General features: G+C 36.0%; 1 protein-coding gene across 1 annotated transcript in view; it reads right to left on the reverse strand.

Annotated features, from left to right (window-relative positions):
* Positions 1-774: 774 nt before the first annotated feature.
* Positions 775-18,233, reverse strand: part of Malrd1 (MAM and LDL receptor class A domain containing 1) — a 638,235-nt gene continuing 620,776 nt past the window's right edge. The window contains exons 37-38 of the mRNA XM_019205159.2: positions 4,143-4,218; positions 775-951 (exon numbers count right to left, since the gene is read on the reverse strand). Coding sequence (XP_019060704.1) covers positions 868-951; positions 4,143-4,218 — 160 coding nt within the window. The 3' untranslated portion in view covers positions 775-867. The remainder of the gene's footprint in view (positions 952-4,142; positions 4,219-18,233) is intronic.

Below are 18,233 nucleotides of genomic sequence, written 5' to 3' on the forward strand. Positions count from 1 at the left end.
ATCAGAACAACGTTGTTCCTAGAAATGCATGCTGGGGGGATTACCTAGTAGGTTAAATATGACTTGCAAGAAGCTGTGTAGTGCACCCTGTCTTTAAACTTTATTGTTAATACAATAATGCTTCAATTTATGTAGCTATCATCTACCCTACTGAGGAACTAACTTCCAAGTGCAGTGTGGGCAAGAAGACCTACAAATACCCAAGGCTCTTGCTGAGGTCCTAGGACTGCTACAATAACCAAAGAGGTGCCCATCTCTTCATTTACTGATTTGTAGGATAACTGGTATATTATTTAAGCCATTCAAACTGATTTTTTTAGTTTCTTTTACTCCAAAGCATCTTAACCTCTATGTCAGCATTACTCTATATCTTTATAAAAGTGCCACGTGATTATTTGGAAAAGGTATTACAGTACTATTCATCATATATTTTTCAAGGTGCAGAAATAGCTTTTACTCTGGTGATGTTGATCAGGTTTACTATGATTTGTACATTTCTGCTAGTTTGTGCAGCAAGTAGGTTTGCCCTTGTTTCTAAGCTATACTGCAAAAAAATAAGCATTTGAATACTTCTTTACATTCAGGATCTGAAGCAATTATATTCATCACTTTAAGAAATAACCAGCACAAAATCAAAGGAAAAGAAGTTTATTAAGTAGAACATTTTATTAAAGTATTCATATGAAGATACTGATTCTGATTCCATGAAAATATTCAATAAATTGTGCTAGAAAATCTTTTTGTAAATGTTATAATTACCACAAACTATCATTTTGAATTTTTTCTCCTTTTACTATCATGTAAATAGGGCTTAGAGAGTATAATTTGCTATGAACTACTCATTTTGGTTCCAACTTGATCTTGACTCTACTGTTTGAAAGGATGAGCCATAGATTCCAGGTTTCTTGATGGTTCACCGTAAGATGGATTTGAGAAGGAGTATATGGAACTCTGGAGAAGAAATACGTATTTAAAGGTTAGGATTTGGGGCATTAAAACTAGAATCTTCTGTAAGAGTTACGCAGAATGCAGCAAGTTCCCAAAGGATTTTCACTGCAGGCAGAATGGCTGCATCCCTGGGTCTTTCTCCACACCCCAAGAGGGTCTTGCAGGACCTCTGACAGGCTGGTCTACACATGGTCCCAGCATCTCTGGAGCTGGGTTCTGCTAGGTCATCCTTAACTCTGTAGGATGCAGGAATGCAGTGGCCAAGACTGACTTCCTCTTTATTCGGTGCCAGTTTCACTAAGCTTGCTGTACCAAATAAAGTTATGTTTAACAGTATATTAAGAAAAATACAAAAAAAAAAAAAAAGAAATCAGCAGCTTTAAATCAGTGGAATTGCATATAAGAGCAAGGATTTGAAAGTTAAAAGAATGGAAAGTTCTAGAGGACATGCTGGTTTCTTCAAGAAAATAATTTGCAAGAAAAAATAAAAGAAAATGGAAGCTAGAAATTAAAAGAGACATAAGAAATCTATCAATTTGGATGCATATATTTTAAAGATTCTGGTTTTAAAAATACAACTTATCTGTGAGAGATTTAAGGTAGGTCAAAACACAATAATTGATGATATTAAGAAATCATTGTTAAATGTTCAGGTTATGATACTGTGGTTACATTTTCAAAAATTTCTGTATCACTGAAAGATACAGTTGAGGTTTTTAGACTGAAAATTAAATGATGAGCAAGATACACTTTAATTATACGCAGTTGGTCACCTTGGTGACCACGTAGGGGATTAGTAAAGCAGTCTTCTGGGTGAGTGTGTATGGATCATGCGGGCCTGACCTTGGGTACTATATCCAGTCCCATTCCCCTTCCTCTCTGGAACTGTTCTACTGTTTTCCTTCCAGGTCACTGTGAGCTCTGCTTCCGGGTTACCATGAGCTAAGTATCTCTGCTTTGCCACCTCTTTCTGTCTTGACTTTCCTGACTTACAGCAAGCTGGTCACAGACCTGTGGACCAAATAAACCTCTCCTTCACTGATTTGTGGGCATCAGGCACTGGGTCCCATCAATGGGAAAGCTAATATAAAAGATAGCTGGCATTTACTTAAAATTCCAGTGGGTTGAGGGAACAGGTGTAAACAGTAGTGAAGTAAGAAAGCTGGTGGCTGATGCTGGAAATTCTCTTTACTCCATCCTCTCAGTAGCCAGAGCAGAATACGAGTTATCCATCGGAGTTCTTAGTAAAATATCTGAAGCTTATTTTTTTACTATATCAATGAAAATAGACTTAATATCAAGTCAATTTTTTCTGATACAACTGAAATCAAAACAGCAATAAAGGTCAGCAAATGTGATGGGATTTCTTCGTCAGTCATTCTTAATGAAAGAAAAGAGGTATTTGAAAAAGGAGTAATTTTTCTTTGATCAGAATGGAAAATAAAAAGAAGCTGCTCTGAAGTTTCTCTAGAGTCATCACTTGCACTGCTGTGTGTGTGTACAACACGCATGCTGAGAGTGGGTCTTGGGTTTCAACCTTTTCTATTCATGATGAGAAGCGAAGATCTGAACTCCATAGAATCTTCTTCCCAGGAGAAAATAAGGAACACACAGCATCTTCCTAGCCACTTAACTACTGCAAACCTGTGAGATGCTAACACAAATAACCAAATCTAAAATACTTTATTGTAATCCTTTACAACTCAATTTTATCTATAGATATTAAAAGTTGATATAAGGTGATGCTAAAAGAAAGATTTTTCCCCCTGGGTCAAAATGAAAATAGGTTTATACTGTACCTTCCTTCTGATTTTTAAAATCAGAATAATACTTAAAAATACTTAAAATCAGAATAAATGCTTGTCTGTATTTATTTTCCACTACACAGGGCTGCATTTTTGCTTTTATTGTCTTAATTCATTGATACATCATTAAAATCAATTCTCTGTGTTCAGGGAAATACCTTCTTTCTCATTTCTACCATAAAAATATTGAAAGTGTGCATCATAGCTGAGGAAAACATGGAAATAAAAAGCCAAGGATTATATTAGACTCCAGCCACATCACCAAAGGCTCTAAAACTACTAGAAATCATCTAATCTGATACCTTGATAGTCATTTTCAATAATAACAACCAAATAAGAAACTTCCTATGGCTTAATAAGGAACAAAACAAAACTAGCTGTCCATATACTGTATTTTATGAGAATAAATCTGAAATAATGTTTCCAAACCAAAATGTAAGGAAACTTTCGTCAATAGGATGCAGTGAGTCATGACTAATCTTATTTCATATCTGATGAATGTTCACGTATCTAAGGATGGGATGTGATGTTTCTGAAAGAGCACACAGTTTTTGATAAGAGGGCCAAGATCTGGGGAGCTCCTCTGTGGCAGGGTGACTCTGGTTAAGAGTACCGCATTGTGCAGTGGATATTTGTTCAGAGAGAACACGTAAGAGTCTGAGAGCTCACATACACATGCGGGTGGGAAGGGAGTGCACTGACAGGTATGTTAATTATGGCTTTAATTTCTCTCATAGATAATCATGTATCTCTTAAACGTCTACAACTTTTACTTGTCAGTATACTGCAATAAACCTACAAATGGATGTAACAATTAAAAAAGGAAAAGTAAGAAAAATTCCTTGACATCGTTGCTTTAACCTACTTGTTATTTCATTCCCCCCACAGGGGCAAGAAATGTGTAAGGCATTATTTCTATTTCCCTCGCCTACATTATTAGGTAATGGTCCTGACTACTCGCACCTACATTTAAAGAGAGTACAAAATGCTATACTTCCTTTAGTCTTTTGAGAATGAAACTTGAAGAACAGTCAATGAATATTTACTGCGAATAGCCAACTAATACTCTGTGGGTCAAACTGATATTTCCCAGATTTTTAGATTTTTTTCAGCTCTGAATATGAACAGTGACCATGAAGCCATTTAGCAGTGAACTGATTTTAAAAGCAGGTCAGAACTGCGGTGAAATGGGAAATTCTTGTTGAACATTTATAGAGACTGAAACTCCTTTCTACTTCCAATTTAAATCACCCCATTAAGATGTTTCTTTTAACCACAATGTTGAAACATGCTCAAACAAAACTAGTTCGGGTGTGTGTGTGTGTGTGTGTGTGTGTGTGTGTGTGTGTCCATGCTTTGGCAATAATATAATTCACAACTGCCACTTACCTCTTTTTTCTCTGTGTTGCTCCAGTTCCCATAGACTGGATTGACAAAGGCACATTTCCCATTTCTCTCAGTTTTCCTTAAAATATATAGGGCCACCAGAAAAATAGGTAATAAATAAATATTGGAGTGTAGTTTTTGATTGGTAGACACTTTTGAGAAACACATTGTACAGCCAGCATACTTATTTTCATGCACATATTGTCACAAATCATTTTTGGAAATACAGCAAGACAACTACATTCTTGAAAGCAAATGTGATATGATCTCTTGAATATTTAGATCCCCAAGAACCCAAGCAAAAAAAAAAACAAACTTGGCATGAATTGGGTTTACTATTGAATTATTATTAATTAATTAATTAATTAATTAATTAATTAATATATTTTTTTGGTACCGGGGATCGAATTCGGGTCCTTGAGCTTGCCAGGCAGGTGCCGGAACCACTGAGCTAAATTCCTCGGCCACTACTGAATTATTAAAATATTACTCAAGAAATTCCAACAAGGCAACATCTCAGAGGATAACGGAACATGAAACTGAACTGGTTGTGGGGAAAGGCCACTGTCAGACTCCTTAGATGGCAAAAGAGTAAAACTTTCACACTCCAAAGACCATTTACCTGACCTTGAAGACCCTGAAGACAATTATAAAATTCTAAAGTCAGAGTCTTTAGAATTTCAATCAGCAAATTTAAATTTAAGTCTTCTGAAGAAGTTTTATGTTTAGTCTTCCATTCATGAGAATCATAATGAGGCCAGCCTTTGGTAATCTCATATACCAGACCTACGTGCACATAATTCACCAGTTAGCTGAGTTCCTAAAGTGATGATTTTTCTTTTAATAATATTTTTAGAAGAAAAGGAGCCATAGCATACTTGGTTAAAACTGACGAAGAAAAATAACTCTCATAAGAACAGCAATAACGTAACTGATAACTGTAACCTGTGACAGTATAAGGAAAGGTTCCCATATAAGCACACACGCACACACACATGGACTGGAGAATGGAGGACTGATTGAGGCTGGGATGATTTCCAGTGTCTTCAGGGCAAGCAGGAGGAAGAATATATAATGCATGAATATTTTTGACTAATCAGGCTATCCTGAGAAGCAACAAGCTGGTAATATACCACCAAATCCTAACAGAAATGGAAATAAAGAGGAATCTCACTGATTTGCTTTTCAAGAAGCAATTTCCAGAGGCCCGACCTCCTAGTGTCACCTCTCCGAACCACATAGTCCTTTTCTGAGAAGCAGCAACACTGCTGAGTCTCATGGACAAATCTGGACTATTACGCTGGGCCACCAATTCATCCCCCTGTGGGGTCAGTGCCTCCCAAGCTTCTCATGCCCACCGTTTTTCAGCAATTGGTTTGAATATGTAGCAGATGAAATAGTTCACCATCACTGAGGCTACATTTCGGTTTTTGATGAATAGGGCCACCTGCAGCTATTTTGTGGATTATTGATTGAAAAGAAAGGTCATAGGGTAATCCTTAAACAAGTGCACAAGTATCTGTTAAGTCCTTTACCATTAGTGTAATGCTTATGGATCGCATCAATTATGTTCACTACCTTGTTGTTAACTTCTTCCAAGACTAGTCTGTGTTAATTTGTCAGGGTAGTAAGCTCAGGAAATGATAGGGGTAGGACATGTTGCCATCCAAAGTGGGGACTGGGAAGGGAATGAAGGGCAGTTCTGAAAGGTGTCAAAAATGCCAGAGTGAGGGTTGCTCCAGAAATACTGCAGATGAGGTCAGGAGTCTCCAAGCACAGGGAAATTAGGAGTGAGGTAAATATGGGGGTGCCACTGACAGGAAGGGCTCAGGAAAATTAATCCAGGCTGAAATTGGGCATAAAAGCAGGAAGCAGAAGAATCCGGACCACAGGGCAAATAGGACAGGTGCTCCAAAGGCTGGGCAGGTGATTACAAATAGAAGGGACAGGCTTGGGAGTCCAACCAGGAAGAAGGAAGGTGCCAGGAACACCAAGGACTGTAACAGAGGTGACGAGTTTTGATATTGGGCTACTGGGACCTCACATGACACAGACCAACAGGACAGGCAAAAGTGAGGGAAATGGATAACACGCCCAACCACACTAAGGTAATTACTGAAGCTACTTTTCCGAAAGGGTGTTTAAGTCCTGAATAATTCTCCATTAAAAAAAAGAAAGTGTTTAGATCTTGGGGATTGCATGACTCTAAAAAGGAAGATGATTCCTGGGGGAAGAATGTGGAGTTGTAATCAATGAGGAAAGAGTCAGTGTGTGGAGAGGGAAAGGTGGGCAAGTGTAACATCCTCCTATTTCAAATTTTATTAGTAGCCTCACACTACTTTTATTTCTCTAAGGTCCAAGGCATGATTTCCTTTCTTGGGAATGCATGGATTGTTATGTTTGAATTGTAATGTCTTTCCCAATGTATAAAGTGAAATGTTACACATCAATTAAAGCTACTTCTATTAGGTACGTTTCTCACGTCACTCCACACTACTGCTATTTTCAGTTCTCCGATACAGATTTTCCTCATCAATCATCTGTCTGACATTCCAATGAAAACAAATTTACTTAAAATGTGAGGGCAATGACATACGTATCTGACTATGAAGTTCTCTGCGGATTGTAACACTGAATTATACAACGACAGCTCTGAAGTCTGCACCAGGCTAAAAATACAGTGTGTAACCTATTTATCTGTCAATAGGCAGATGGTTCTTATGGGTTGAGGTTTCAAAGAACACAGTGACCTCTGGGAATGAACAAGGAATTGACTTAGAAATACTGAACAGACAAAAGGAAGCTGCAAGGGCCATACTTGTTTTCCTCCAGGAACTTCTTGTGTGTTCCCTGAAATTATAATGAACTTCCTCTACGCAAACTACAGGCAGCCACTGTTAAAAGATGGCCCGGTGGGCAGGCTAAAGAGACTTACATCAGTATAGAATGCGAATAATTCTCATCGGAATTTCTAATTTTAATTCAGTGAACACATGTGTACCTCAAAAAAGAACTCACTTCATGAATTCTGTCACTCCTTACTGACAAAACTGAAAGCTGTTGAAAGAACCTGGAAGTGATTATAACAGTATGTAAGTATTGAAAGGAGGCAATGAAGAAAACGAAAAAAAAAAACCAAAAACCAAAAACAAAACTTCACCTGTCATGACCAGTAAACATGGTCTGACATGAACATTACTTTATACTATTTATTTTTAACAGCTTTATTGAGGTACCACTCATATGCTATACAATTCACATGGGGCCTACAAGTTAATGGATTACAGTGATATTAATTTTATTAATTCATAGCTACTAATTTTAAAAATTCTGATTTTAATATATATATATATATATAGCATTAAATGTGCCAATATAACCACTTTTAATGATATAATTTAATGCCATTAACTACAGTCACTGAGTTTCATAATCATCACTATTTGAAAAATGTTTCCAATTTTCAAACTGAAACTTCATCATCATTTAGGCAACAACTCCCTATCACTCTCACTAAGCAACTCTGGTGACCTCTAACTTGCTGTCTTTTTTAGTTCTCCTATTCCATACAAGTGAAGTCCATTTGTCTCTGGCTTACTGGACTTAAAGTTTCTAGGTTCCATGGTGTATCACAACTTCAATTCTTTTGTCGTTTAATGCATTTCTATGCATGTATATATCACATTTTAAATTTATTTATCAAATGATCTATCACTTCCACCCTCTGGATAGTATAAATAATGCTATTAAGAATACTGGGGTGCAAGTACGTGTTAAAATCTTTGCTTTTATTCCTTTGGGTATAAACCTAGGAATGGAATTGCTGAATCATGCCGTTATTCTATTTTAGCTTTTCGAGGCACCATCAAACTGTTCCCCATAGTGTTGTACCATCTTACTGTAGTGCTACCAACAATGTGTTAGGATTCCTTGTTCTCCACATTCTCGCAACTCTTGTTGCTGCTTCGTTATTATTCTTTTTATTTCTAAGACTGCCATCCTAGTAGGTGTGACCGTGCTATCTTACTTGATTTGCCTTTCTCTAACACCTGATGATGCTTAACCTCTCTTCCTGTACTTACGAACTATTTCTAATCTTCTCTGAAGAGATGTGTAATCAAGTCCTTTGCTTATTTTTAAATTGGGTTGTCTTTTTAAATTTATTACTGTAAATTTATTATTGTAAGTTTGGAAAACATAATACTTTCATCGTGGGGATCTGGGGAAGGTACACGGCACATTTCAACTTTTTTTTTACATCCTTTTCCCCTCCCCTCTTCTTCCTCCCTCCATCTCTTGGTCCCCTTGTCATTTGCAGTAGGTCTATCTCCCTGTTTCCTTTTCATTTTGCTCTTTATTTACACTATTATTTATTTCTCCTATGAGAGAAAAGATATGGCATTTGAGCTTGCGGCCTAAATTTTAGAAACAGCTTATTTGTCCACCAACAGATGAATGGCTTGGTTTTATTTTTGGATTATAGATATTTTTATATAGTCTAAGGATTAAACTATGATCAGATACACAATTGGAAGTACTTTATGCCATCTTGTAGGTGGTCTTCTTACTTTTTTAGTAATGTCCTTTGATGCACATGTCTTTTTTTATTTTGATGAAGTCCAATTTATCTATTTTTGTTACAATTTCTTGTGCATTTGGTGTCATATTTAAGAATCTACTGCCAAATCCAAATTTATGAAATTCTACCATTATATTTTTTCCCAGATGTTTTATAATTTCAGCCCTTACATTTAGATCTTTGACCCATTTTAATTTTTGTATATGGTATGAAATAAACGTTCATCCTTATCCCTTTGCATGTGAATAGTGTGATCCAAGCACTGTTTATTAAGAGACTATTTTCTCCCTACCCAATGGACTTGGCGCTTGTGTCCAACATCAACTGGTCAAAGACTTTTTTGGTTTTATATTTTATTCTATTTGAGTCCATGAGCTATACATTTACTCTGATGCTAATACCACAACTGTTTGATTTACTATAGCTTAGTGCTAAGTTTTGAAATTAAAACAGGCTGTCAGAAATTTCACAGTGATTGCCTTCAATCTGCAGATTGGTTTAACCAGTAACAACCTTTTTACAATAATATCTTCCTTTCCACTTTCACAAGGATATCCTCCTCTCTAAGAACTGAGGACGGACTTCCATTCAGATAGGTCTTTTAAAAGGATATTGGTGCATTTTAGATATAAAACAGTTACATCCATCATTGGGATCTTGTACCTTTACATGACATGTCTTGGTTCTTATTTTTTCCCCATTCCCCTACCCTCTCTTCCTCCCTCCACTCTTCCCTATTTATAAAGACTTTGTTTCCATTTTTTTCTTTTCTCTTATTTTTTACTCTTCTCTTTTTACCTTTCCCCCACCCTTTCCATTTGCCCAATACCTTTAGACCTTTTCTTCCTATTACAAAATATCAGTTATCCATTTTGACCCTTTTTTTTACACTTTTAGTTTTTCACACCAGAGAAACTATACAGTATATACACATGTGTATCCTATTAATTTCACTTAAGAGTATATCTTCATTTGCATCTACTTAGCTATAAATGTCTCTAGTTTCTTGTTCTTTATGGCTGAGTAGTACCCCATTTTATTAAAAAAAATTAAAAACTACATCTTGTTTATCCAGTCTCCAGTTGGTGGGCACTTGGGCTGTTTCCAAGTTTTAGCTATTACAAATATGCTGTTATAAACATGGGTGAACTTCTTGAATTCATTTATCAGCCCTGTAGCTTTGCTGTGGATTTGGGATTTTTCTATATATAAGTGCATGCCATTTGTAAACAGAGTTTTCTGTCTTCCTTCCTACTTTGCATGTCTTTTACTTCTTTTTCTTGTCCAAGTGTTCTGATAAGGGTTTACTTCTGGTAAACATTTAGTTCTGGCTTAGTGAGGCTATAAAACTAACCCTAATATAAGACTAAATTCTAATGGTAGTGGATGGGGAATTTGTTAGGACAACATTAGGAGTTTTAGTGTCTGACTGCCATGGTGAACATTGTTGGAGTGGGTCAGTGAATAAATCTTTATCTTGGTTGGAAGGAACCCAAGGTGGCGTTGGCACAGCTATCACTCAGGGTGGAAAATGGGCTCTCAGGAGGGTGACAAGGAAAGAGTGACAGGACAGTGAGTAGGCTGTTTCTCTAGCCAGGCTTATACTTGAAAATAAATGTCCTTGTATGTATTATAACCTTTCAATCAGTACTGTAAATCTGCTTTTATGTTTGTTGTACCAGTATTTAATTACTCTGATAATAAGAACATCTCTTAGTAAAGTTACTTACTAAATTATTTGCTATTTTTGGTTACCAATGTGTAATTTAATTTTTAAATTAATAATAGACATGGTGTTTTTAATTCACTAGCCTGTCATTTTGGATGTCTGAAAAACTGGTCACTTTCTCTCTTTCTCTCTCTCTCTCTCTCTCTCCCAGGGATGACACTTGAGACCTTGCACTTGCAAGGCAGGTGGTAGAACCACTGAGCTAAATCCCCGGCCCATCATCTCTTGAGGGTAAAGCTGTCACCATATCTACGTATTGTAAAAACAGGCCTCAGAAGGGTTTAGAGAAAAATGAGCTCAAAACTTGAGTAAATCTTAAAAGTAAAACTGAAGAGAGATTTAATCAGACCAGGAGCTGACTTCTGTGCTTTGTCAACTTCTTTTCCACCTACTTAAGTGGAAGCCCACAGCAGTAGCTTGGGGGCTTCCCCAAAGAGGAGCGGAGATGAGTTGAATACAGAAGACTCTGCCATGTTTTACCACAATGTGGACCCTGAAAAAGTCATTTGACTGGAGGAAAATGAATTTGGTACTAAATAGTCATTTCACAGAACTTCACAAATAAAAGTCTGGGTTCCTGAAGGGTGTCTTGGTGAATGAGGGGAATGGAACATCCACAAAATGGTCATTCAAGGGCTTTACGTGAATTTTGAGGCTAGTAAGTACTAGATTTGTCACATTGGGGGAAGATGTTTTCTAGCCATACAAGTACATGTAAGTTATTGTTTTAAAGGATACACTTAAATTACAGATATAGTCATTTCCCTGGTGAAAATGGATTTCACTTATTCTAAGCTCAATGGTTACTGTATTCCATTTGGTTTAGTTTGACTAGTGGTGAATCTAGATGTGTCACAGAAGTAAACCTCAGTTCTACTCTCTTCACTTCTATTTCTGTCACTTTGAACTCTTCAATTAAGTTTCTCCATAGATTTCCGGTTTTGAGACTAAAGAGTATGACACTTTTCTGGATATGTTAATCTTTCAGTAAAAGAAAAATGTCTCTAGATTTCTACTGCTCATATCTATTTTAATGTTCATTAAAAATATTTGTGTATGCCAAGAAGAGATTTTTCAGAAATATTTTTTAACCAAGATTCTATTAATACCCCCATCTCATTCTAAAATTCAATGAATGATAGTCTGTTTTTTTATTCTGATGGGATTTTTTTTTTGGTTTGTTTTCTTCGTTATTCACTTTTGTCTCACAGTAGGAGACTGCTATCTTGCTTTTCCTATGCAATTGTCCATATCCTGTGATTTCTAGGAGTTATCTTTCTTTCCCTGATCCTTAGATGAGTTTTATTTTACACCTTGTTTCTGATCATTTACAGTCTACATGTTGGCCTGTCTGGATACACTGTTTTTAAGAAAAGTTAACACAAACTCTAAAATTCATGACTGTTTAGTTCTTTGTTGTAAAAAGGAAATATTTATGGCATTTTTCAAAAATAAGTACAATAAAACAACATACAATAAATACATGTTAGGAAGTTGGAGAGAGGGAGCTGGAGCACAGGAAAATAGAACTGAGCCAGAGGCAAAGAAATGGACAGTACATGAAATTGATATCCTCAGAGTCTATGTAGTTATTCAGTGTAGGATGCTTTATTCAGCGGTGGGTATAACTTTAATATTTGAGAATTAAAATTAAGCAGGGAAAAAATTAAGCAGGATAAGTCATATTTTCAAAAAGAAACAAACCAGATGCTTAGAACACATCTGATATTTAACGTATGGATCTGGGTTCTATAACCTTTTGCAAAAAAAAAAAAAAACAACAACCAAATCTCCAACAACACTTTTGGAAAATGCCAGTGCTATTCACTAGGTGGTTGCAACTGATATATCACTTTTGGAATATCAGGCTGAAACTCTGCCAAGGGGTGCTTTAGTAAAGGATATGTAAGAAATGGCACTCTAAGGAGAGGAGAGACTTAATGGAAATCTTGAAGCACAACATGATAGTTTAATTTTGGAGTTATTTTAATATATTCATGTTTATGATTTTTAAAGAATGAGCATCTAACTTATGATTATAGTATGGTTCACTGGATTTGTTTTAAGACTCTATAGGTCTTAATATCGCATAATGTCTTAGAGTACTTAAAGAATAAATCGAGGCTATTAGGTCAACCTATTCTCAACAAGTGTAACTCATAAAATACCATATGATCTGATTATTGATTTAAAAAATCAAAATCATGAGAAGCAGGAAATGGAAATAATCAGCTACATCAATGGTCCCTACTTCTAGCAAGACAATGACATTTATTTTTTTAAAGAAATAAACAATCTAGGAGAAAAAAGAAAGAAAAGTAGTAAGCCGACTTTTAAAAGCAAGAAAAAATTAGGAGGAAATATGTATGAGCTCAAGTTTTCATCTCTAAGGTTTTCAGGAACAAACGTGCAGGTGAAAAAAGTCAGAATGAACTGGGTCTGCAAACACAACCAGAAATGCCACAAAACAGAGGAAAGGATTAATCATTTGGGGTCACAAAACCAAACATTCGGGACACAAACTTTGCTAAACTCATTCATATGATAGAGCAGCTGCTGTATTTTTCTTCTACTTTTTGTAGGCAGGAAATAAACATGCTGACCACAAACCCCGTCACCATTTAAAGTACTCTCACTGTGGTGGAGCTCTTTAATGGGAACATGCCCAGGAATATGGATGTAATCAGCATGAAGAAAGCTGACCCAAGTTCCTACAACTTAACCTTGGGGAAAACCCACGCTGCCAACAGGAGTGCGGCCTCCACTCCTTCAGTAGAGGGTTATCAAATTCACAGCCACCTAACATAAAGCAGATGCACAGCAAGAGAGTGCCTCTGGAAACAGATTAGAAAGCACACTTTCAAACACTTCTCTTGACCTAGTAAAGCTATCAGGAGACCATCTTTAACAAACAGAGAGGAGGACAGAGATTTATACAGAGTGTCTTCACAAATTGCTGATGATGAAAAATGAGATACAAGCTCTTTGTCTAATACAGACTAGTTAAATGATCATATATGTAATGAGACGTTATATAGCTCTTTCAAGTAAAGGCTTTAATGGAAAAAAGCAAAACAAAACAGAACAAAACCTTATTAATGGTAGAGGGTAGTGTTTCTCAAAGCATGCGCTATGGAGCCTGGGTAGATCTTCCAGCGATCTATCAATTCACACTACTTTTATGATACTGATAAGAGGCATGGGTGAAAGAATCATTCAGTGTTCAAGGTAGATGAGTGACTTTTATTCCACTAGACTTGTACAGTGGTTTCCCTGATGTTATCAATATAGTTGAAGAGAAAATTGATGCTGTCTGAGCACTACTCAACACCATGGTATGAAAATGTACACTGTACGCTTCATTGCCGCATGCTGGCAATTCATTTTTAGAAGATCATTTTGACTTAGATAGAGTAGCAAAAAAATATTAATCGTAGTTACTCTCCACTCTATTACGAGCCTTTCAGCATCCTGGGGAGTATGCATAATATGGTCATTTTTTGAATAATAAAAACCAGGTCTATGTTGTCTATAGGAAAGCACTGTGAGACTGAGTCGCATGCTAAACTATCCCTTTTCATGGAGAAATTATTTTACTAAATTGAGAGGATGACTGGCAGGTAACAAACACATGGTTATGTAGACTAAGGCCAGAGATTTTCATAAACACAAATGAAGAAAGGTTTACGTAGCAAAGAGAACAAGTGATAGTATCTGTGGTTAATGAGACAGCCCAAGCTTTTGAATAAAATTTAAGAGTGGTGAAAACCCTGTATTTTTTACTAAAAAGACAGCAGCTAATCAATATTTTGAAGAATAAGTGATAGATAGTTTTTGTTCTATTACTTAACAAACTGTGCCAAGACTCAAAAGACTGAGAGAACCACATAAATCACTAATTTAGCAGTTTAAAAATGAAAAATATGTGATGTTATAAAATCACACATGGGTAAACAGGCCATTCTAAAATAGAAATATTAAATTATTATTATAAACTACCATAGTGTCAAATTTTGGTATAGTATAAAATTATTCATAATGACATCAGAAGATATTAAAACATACCTCCCTTTGCAACATATATATCTATATTAGGTGGACTTTTCTTTGTATTCTTTGACATAGCAAAATATTTCAATGATTTTGTTGCAGAAATAGATATTAGAATTCCATACCAGCCCTCACTACAATTATACTTTAGATTGAGTAGCTTTAATTAAATACCATAAATACATACATGAATAAGTAATCATTACTTGGCTGACATACACTGTTCCTTTAATTAGTTTTGGCTAACTACCTGTTCGGAAAATATTTTCTTTGTCTTCTTTCTTATTTGATGGATGTGGTATCTTAAGCCCCAAAGTTGGGAAAGTTTATTTTTAGAAAGTGTTATTTATATATTATATATATATATATTTTTTTCTTTATGCTACTTTTGTTAACATGCAGTAGATATATTTTTATTTTTAAATGAATTAATTAAAATATTTCTCAGTTTTAATTTTTAATATGATAGATTTTGACAGCTATACATCTCATTAAAAAAAAACCTCTCTGGGTCCTCAATAACATTTAAAGGTATAAAAGGTATCTTGAGATTAAAAGCCTTGTGAATGATCAGTACAGGCAAGTAAGGAAAAAAAAAAAACTTCAGAGGTAATAATTCAGATTTCAAAATGCATATATTTGTTACACTGATGAAGTTCCGAAAGAACAACATTAAAATGTTCATGCTGGGTAGGAAGAGTAGACATAATTTTAAATTCTTCTCTTGCACTTAGTTGGATTCCCTAGTTCTGTTCCTGAGGTTACTGGGTATCAGGATCTCATATGGGGGTGATTTTAGAATTTGGAAACCACTGCACAGGATTTCTGCTACCTTCACCCGCTTCTCTACCCCAGCTTCTTAGAAATCATTTGCCGGCAAGATAACACTAGTGACGATCTTCCCTTTCTCTGTAAGTCTCCCCTCTTACCATCCCTTTTCAAGTTATCTGCTAGCGCACCGCACTACTGGTTTTGAACTTGTCAGGTTTTCCCCCATTTCAGCACTTGTTCCTAAATGCTTCTGCCTTAGCCAGAACTTTGGCTACCTCTGGAATGAATACCCTCGGAACACGCGTGATCGAAACGTACAAAGAACACTTCACAGTTTTAAAATGGCGTCACAGTGGAAGACACGCTGCCATTCAATTCCCTTAAAATACTGCCTCTCGATTTAAACACATATATGTCGCAGCACTCTTGCCAAGTTCCGATGCGGTTCTAGAAGTCCTCCTTTGTGTCTTCAGAGATGTGATCAAGAATACAGCGAACGATGTTGCCAGGCGCCACCCAAGGAAAAGCAGGCTCGTAACATCCAGGAGGGTCCTCGACCACTTTACTCACCTGAGTGGTACCATGTGACTTCCGGCTCTGCCCCAAGGTGCCCATGACTATGAAAAGTAATCGCTTTGAGTATTTTTCAGGACATGGAGGTAGCCACAAAAATGACACAAAAGAGGACTTCCAGAACTGCTTAAGAAAGTGGCCAGAACAGTGGGATAAGTATGCACAAAGCAAGAAAGTGTTTCAGGGTAATTCAAGGTGATGTCTTTTACTGTAACCCACTTTAAAATGTTTTTTTCTTTCGCCATAGTTTTTGATCACAACTTGTAGAGTACTTTCTCTCACTGGCATGGCAATTTTTTTTTCAGCTAAATTAGTTTATATGAAGTACAATCAAATATCTTTACTAAACTGCCTTGAACACATAATCCAAATCTTTGGTTGAAATTGGATTGTAATGATGCTATCTTTATGACCGCCCTTTGTAATCGCTTAGTAACTTGTTTCTAAATATTTCCAGACAAGTTCTACTTGACAATGTATGTCTGAAGCTCCCTTGAAAAACAGGCTTGGTGGCACGTATTTATTTACATTTATATCTCTACCATTTAAAGATTAACTCCCGATGGGCAGAGATAGTCTTTTGCAATTTACTTAGGAAACATTGCATTATTCATGGTTCGTAGGCTCTACTATGAGCTGTCAGCATAGAGTTTACACATAGCTTCAGTTTTATTGGGTTACTGCTCCATGGCAAGAAAATGTAACAATCAGCAGTGAATATTTAGAAATTTGATAGGACACTTTTACTTCTGTTGATGCTAGTATGACATTTTGGACGTGTGTTTTGTGTGCTTTAATTTAACTTTTGTAATAATTCTTTACTATATTCTATAAAACATTGGTATAAGGTAGACTGTAATTAAAAGCAGAAACAGCCAGCCCTTCACTGCACACAAGTTTCCAAACATAAATAAATATTCAATGCTCTATGGGACTCTCATTCAATAACCATTGCGAACTACCTCTTCTGAAAATATTATTTTCTTCTTCCTTCTTTTTATGAATGTGATATCACAAAATCCCAGAGTTGGAGAGGACCAGGTATTTTGTAACTTTCTCTGATCAGAATGAAGTATTTTCAATGTAAATTGCGCTATATGAAAACTCTCTAATTTCCTTATTGAATTTTTTAAACACATAATCTGCTTGATTGAAAACTGATTTCAGTGCTGAAGTTAATTACCAGCCTCCGTGATTTCCCTTAGCAATTGCCAAGCAACTTCCTTTTATCTAAACCTTTTAGACAAGTTCAAACTGACAACCCTACGTGAGAATCTGTCTAGAAAAAGGGTCTTATTTCATTATGACTCCCCAAAAGTCTCAAATTTATTTTAAATATGCCCCAGTTTGAATTTTATTAATATATTTAGTTAAAACTATCCTGGATCTATGAATAATTTCAGTCCATAATACTGAATACATTTAAAAAAGGTAATAAACCTGCATTTATTTGTAGTCATTTGAAAACAACCTTAGGGACATGTTCCTTTATCTTCCTTCACAAGTTGAAAAAAATAAAACTAAATCCTTATGTGTCGATTTTAAAATTATTAGTTATAGAAGTGGAATTTTCTCTGCAGAAGAGAAAAAGCTTGTTTTGAAATAAAAGTAAGAAAAGAGAGATCATAAATATATATTTAACATTTCTTCCAGGTTTCTTAAAAACGACCTTTGTCTGTTGACTTCCCAGTTCACTGCCCACCACGCTTTTGTATCTGGACTGGTTTTCCTCACACGAAGCACAGCAATCTCTCTGATCATCTCTGCCCTTACACATGCTGGTTTCCTAAGGTGCAATTCCTTCGTCAGCTCCCGGATCTCAATCCATGAGTCCAGAATTGAGTGATTCAGTGTCTCCTGATGAAACCCCTCAAATTTCCTACCCTACTGGCTTCACTTCTGTGCCAAAATCTTTCTCTCCTTCCCGTGCTTCCCCAGTGCTTTCTAGGAAGTGATCTGTAATTGCTGCATAGAATTTACTGACTTTCTCTTATTTACTTTCATATTCTCAGCACTATTAGGTGGTTCATACATGTTAAGAAATATGTGCATGCATGGATCATTCTCCAAAATAGACCACATATTGGCTCACAAAACAGGTCTAAATAAATGCAAAAAAATTGAAGTCATCCCCTGTTTATTATCAGATCATAGTGCAATCAAACTAGACATCAATAGCACAAGAAACTATAGAAACTTCACAAGCACATGGAAACTGAACAACACTCTCCTAAACAATCAATGGATTACAGAGGAAATTAAAGAAGAAATTAGACAGTTTTTACAAATAAATGAGAATGCCAATACAACATACAGGAATCTTTGGGACACAATGAAAGCAGTTCTACGTGGAAAATTCATAACATTGAATGCCCACACTAGGAAAACAGAG

Source organism: Fukomys damarensis, unplaced genomic scaffold, assembly GCF_012274545.1.
Source record: "Fukomys damarensis isolate Sample0158 unplaced genomic scaffold, DMR_v1.0_HiC HiC_scaffold_37, whole genome shotgun sequence".
Lineage (NCBI taxonomy): Eukaryota > Metazoa > Chordata > Mammalia > Rodentia > Bathyergidae > Fukomys > Fukomys damarensis.